Source organism: Musa acuminata, chromosome BXJ3-4 (assembly GCF_036884655.1).
Source record: "Musa acuminata AAA Group cultivar baxijiao chromosome BXJ3-4, Cavendish_Baxijiao_AAA, whole genome shotgun sequence".
NCBI lineage: Eukaryota > Viridiplantae > Streptophyta > Magnoliopsida > Zingiberales > Musaceae > Musa > Musa acuminata.
The window spans coordinates 464,712-469,325 of NC_088352.1; the positions used below are offsets into that span (position 1 = coordinate 464,712).

A 4,614-nucleotide genomic window follows, 5' to 3' on the forward strand; every position below is an offset into this window, starting at 1 on the left:
TAAAGAAAATCAAATTATTTAATATATTAAAAAATTAAGATAGAAATATTATTCTATATTGAGTTAACCCAAATAAATAGAAGAACTCTTCTCTCGACCGTCATTAAATCTACCAAGAAAAAACCATAGAACCACTAAGTGTCTTGTCCGTTTTTTCACTAAAATCTCAAGGCTTAAGGTATATTTAAGGAACAAATCCTAATTCTGTAAGCATTCTTCCTACTTGAATCGTTAATGAGTATTAATTTAATTAGGACTCCTCCCATATAACTAGAATTTAATTAGGACTTCTAAAAATACTTACCAACCCTAATAAATAAAAATATTTTTTTTTTTGAAAGATATAGGATAATTAATCCATTCTATATAAAAATGTAAGAAAAAGCTTCTCTCAAAATTTCATTCAAGCTTTTTACTTTTTTTGTCTTCTTTGCATGTTTGTGTGCAGGCACTTGCTCTAAACATGTCATCTTCTTTTCTTTCTTGAAAAAATGCTTATAATATTGATTTGTTCTTACATTTTCTTTTCCCCATTCGAAATTTCAATTTCTATGTGTACACACAGATTCTAATTTTCTCTTGACCAATTCTCTACTGTCGAAAAAATGGTTTCTATCATGTAAAATCATATACATTTACAAGTGTACTTGTACTTCACTAAAGTTGCACTCCTCGATGGGTTGAAACACAAGGCTGGTGCTTATATATTCAATCTGTATGAACAGTAATCAAGGTTGTAACTGATACCAACAAATTGAAGTGTTCTAGAAGATTAAGCAGGACATAGAGATTGCCAACAGCATGGTAATTGCTCTTAGAGATGCCTCAGGGGGAATCGATGGACAGTGCCAAGCAAAAAACAAGAAGAATACTACACATTAAGTTGATTAGGTTGCACTACTTTTATGTTAGAGAAAAGAGCATGCAGTCATCTTCTTGAAGTTAGCTATTGGTGGAGAGTCATGGAATAAGATAATGATTTGCCCTAAAGAACTACTGACATAATAAAAGATGAAGTAGGTGGCTTCTGAAGCTAAAATTCATGCAAGAAATAATGTGCCTTGTACACCGAAAGTTGGAGAGTTCTGTAGGAGATGGACACACTTGGGGAAGGACATATGGCTGGAGTTTCCTAACTGAGACCTCGACGCTATGTCATCATTTAAAGGAAGATCGAATGCCAAATTCAGAAGATCTCTGGCTGGATCTTCAGAAGTGGTTGTACTCCGCAACAAATTTAAGAATACACTCGATGCCTACCGTGCCTCGGAAGGCAGAGATGATAACAAATGGAGGTGGAACCATCTGTTTTCTCGACTCAGTTGATTCTACAGGTTTCATATTTTGAAGTGTGCGATCAGTGATTTTGATAGAAAAGGCTCGAAAGGTTTTAGCTATGAAATTTAGCCTAATGAATCTAAGATGCTCTTTTTCTCTGAAACTGATGCAATGAGGTGAAGGAAGCTTCAAAGAAATAAATGGTAGACATGTTCTTGGGTTTCTGCTTGACTTGGGAAACTGAACGAGAAAAAAGGAGCAACAGGTTGGTGTTTACATTTAATTGGAAGAAGGGAAAGTTCTTCGGCAAATGATTCGATCAGATAATAAAACAGGGAATCAGATCAAAAGGGGAACGTTTAGATGATTAAAGACGGACACATCCTGCCATAAAGATGTCAATTCAATCTTCAGGAAGTAGAAGAGATGTATGGGGCAAAATCAAAGACCATAACACTCCCAACAGACAATCGAGATGCAATTGCAAACATGAACAGAAGAAGTTTATACATTACATGTTCAGCACTTGTAGCTGAATTCCACCCTCTGTGAGATATCTTATAAATAAGTTGGTAAATATTATGACCAATGGACATAAAATACTCGTTATTCTTAATTAAGAGCCAGTGGTGTCTTCCCACTAATCTGAAAATTATTATTGTAAGAGAAGAGGAACACACTCTCATCTTTTGTGAAGATTCTCTTGATTTCCCTTCTCCTGGCTCAGCATCTGCTTGCCCCCCACTGCAAGATAAGAAGAAGCGTAGCGTGTATGATTCAACTGTGTGAAGTTAGCTGAAACTTCAATGGCTGTCGCCACTGCACCATCATCTTTGACAGAGCTATAGTGACCGCAACTTTAGAGCATAGTGAGGCATGGCCCACCAGCCAGCAACCAAGAATAAGAAGCTGTGGTTTCAAATCAGTCCAGCTAGAAGAAGAGATGAAAGAATATATATGATCAAAAAGATGAGAGAATTAGATCTCTGACATCCAGGTTGCACTGTTTTAATCTTCTCACACTGTAATGGGTTTCCCCATCTGTGTCTCCTCACATAAAACCAAATGCAAGGAAGAAAGACACCATAAGATGATGACGAAGAAGAAAAAATGGAAGACACACTTTACATAAGCTAACTGAATCTTTGAAAAGCTTCTCTTATTCCATGCTTTATTCACCTCTTTTTACTGTACATATTACAGCAATACGTCGAGCACTTGGCGGAAATCACGCTGCGTGCAGCATCAGCAGCAAAGCCGGCATCGAACGAGCCCGTTCTCATTGCATTCCGGGCACCTATGAAACCCGCCGAGCTCCTCCTCTTCCTCCACATACACCTTGCAGCTCCCCGAACAGATCTCGCAGGGGACGAACCTGACGCCACCGCACCCCTCGCACGCCGCATCGCCGCCGCCTCCTCCTTTCCCCATCGAAGGCGTCATCTCGCAGCAGTCCAACAACTTGGATAACCTCCCAAGCTCGTGCAGGTGCCGCACCTCCTCCGCCCCGCCCAGGTAGTTCCCGTCGGCGAAGACCCTCGGCAGTCCCTTGCCGCCGTAACCCGGCCCAAGTATGTCGATCAGCTCGTCCTTGAATCCTGCATGCAACGATACGTCCCTCTCGTCGACGCGAACGCCGTAGCCTTTCAGGATCATGCCGACGGCCCAGCAGTCCTCGTATGTCTTCCGTATCCCGCGGAGGCTGGTGAGATAGAGCACCACTTTCCCCTGCCCGCCGGGCGGGCATTTGTAGGTAGGCGCCACCTTTGCGGAGTCGGGTTTGCTGCTAGTCTTCCTAGCATCGATCTTCTGTTGGAACTCGTCGATCCTTGCTCGAACGATGCTGATGGATTTCGGATCTTCGCGGCCGTCGGCGGATTCTTTTGGTCGTGTTCTTCCATGAGATGGCTTCTTCTTCTGGTCCTCCTCCTCCTGCTCCTCCTTGTCAGGCTCAGGATGTTGATGGATGGAACGGAATTGATGCTGCGGCACTTCGGCGGACTCTGCTGTTCGTGTTGTTGCATCAGATGGTTCCTCCTCCTCATCATCTTCTTCTTCGTTCTTGTCGGGCTCAGCTGGTCGATCGATGGAACAGAATTGATGCTGCGGCGACAGCTCGTCGAGGGCCTTACGGAAGGACGACAGGATCTCTGGGTTAAAATCGGAGACGACGGAATCCTTCGGACTGAGCTGCATCCACTGCGGCTTTGGCGACGAGGATCTACCCGAGAGATCGGTATCCGGCAATGAACGGCGGACGTCCCGCGAGGTGTGGAAGGAGAAGGAGCGATTGACGCCAACGGCCGGGAGGAGGAGGGGGCTGGCGTCTTCAAGGTCGGCCATGAGCTCCCAGGCGTTGATGACCTCGGGCTCGTTGGGCGGGGTCATTGTCGGGGTCTTCAGGATCCGGCGCTCGATCAGCTCTGACCAGGTCTTGGCGAGGCCGAGCTCCTTCGCGACGCCGGCCTGCGGAACCGCGGTCGGGAAGTCGTTGGTGATCTTCATCATGGCCTCGTCGTCGGAGCTAAGGTCGCCGCGGTGGACCACCAGGGAGCCAAGGGCGGAGGAAGAGAGGGCGACAGCGTGGTGATCATCCCAGCACCGGCGCTGGGCGACGGCCGTGTCAGCGTAACGGACGGGGATGGAGTGGCTGCGAACAAAATGACCGGGGCTCCCCCCGCGGCGCCGGCGGAGCTGCTTCGAGCCCGTGCAACCCATGGAGAATGGAAACAGGGGAAATCTCCGCGCTAGCTTCGATATCGATCCGAAGAGATGGACGATAGGATTCAGAAGCGGCTCGGGAAGCTGTAGGAATTATGCTGATATCCGTGAACGTTCCGCGATCCCAAAAATGCAATCTTTAGGAACATTCCCAGAGAGTCTTCTTATTTTGCATTTCCTATCGATCCGAGCCACCAAAATAGAACATAATTAATGCATTCACAGAGAGAGAGGCGGCAAAGGCTTAGATTTGAGGGAATTCAAGGAACGACGAAGGCGAATGTAATGAAGCAAAATTCGATTGTGATCGCAGAAACAAATCAAAGGTATCAACTTGACAACAGAAACGCAGGATGGAAGAAGTCGGTTCTTGATCGTACTGAATTCGATGAGAGCAAACAGAGAAAAGGAGAGGAACTAAGAACAGAACGAGTCAGAGTTCCAGAAAAATGAACAGGAGAAGAACGCGAAATCCACCAAAGCAAGAGGGAAGAAACTGCCGCCCACTACGACGAAGAAGTCAGAAAACCCGGATCAAATGCCTGCTGAAGTCAAACGGAAGGAAGCATCCTCATCACCCATCTCTGGAGTGGACTCCTTTGGACCCCTTCTTCC

At 45.6% G+C, this 4,614-nt stretch overlaps 1 protein-coding gene across 1 annotated transcript; it reads right to left on the minus strand.

The window, feature by feature from the left end:
* Window positions 1-2,236: 2,236 nt before the first annotated feature.
* LOC135635980 (uncharacterized protein At3g28850-like) lies at window positions 2,237-4,614 on the minus strand. Its single transcript, XM_065147467.1, has one exon. The coding sequence runs from the start codon at window positions 3,994-3,996 to the stop codon at window positions 2,524-2,526; it is 1,473 nt and encodes a 490-aa protein (XP_065003539.1). The 5' UTR covers window positions 3,997-4,614; the 3' UTR covers window positions 2,237-2,523.

Bases quoted from the DNA above. Each gene is read 5' to 3' on its own strand.
- LOC135635980 (XM_065147467.1), bottom strand. From the start codon at position 3,996: ATGGGTTGCACGGGCTCGAAGCAGCTCCGCCGGCGCCGCGGGGGGAGC.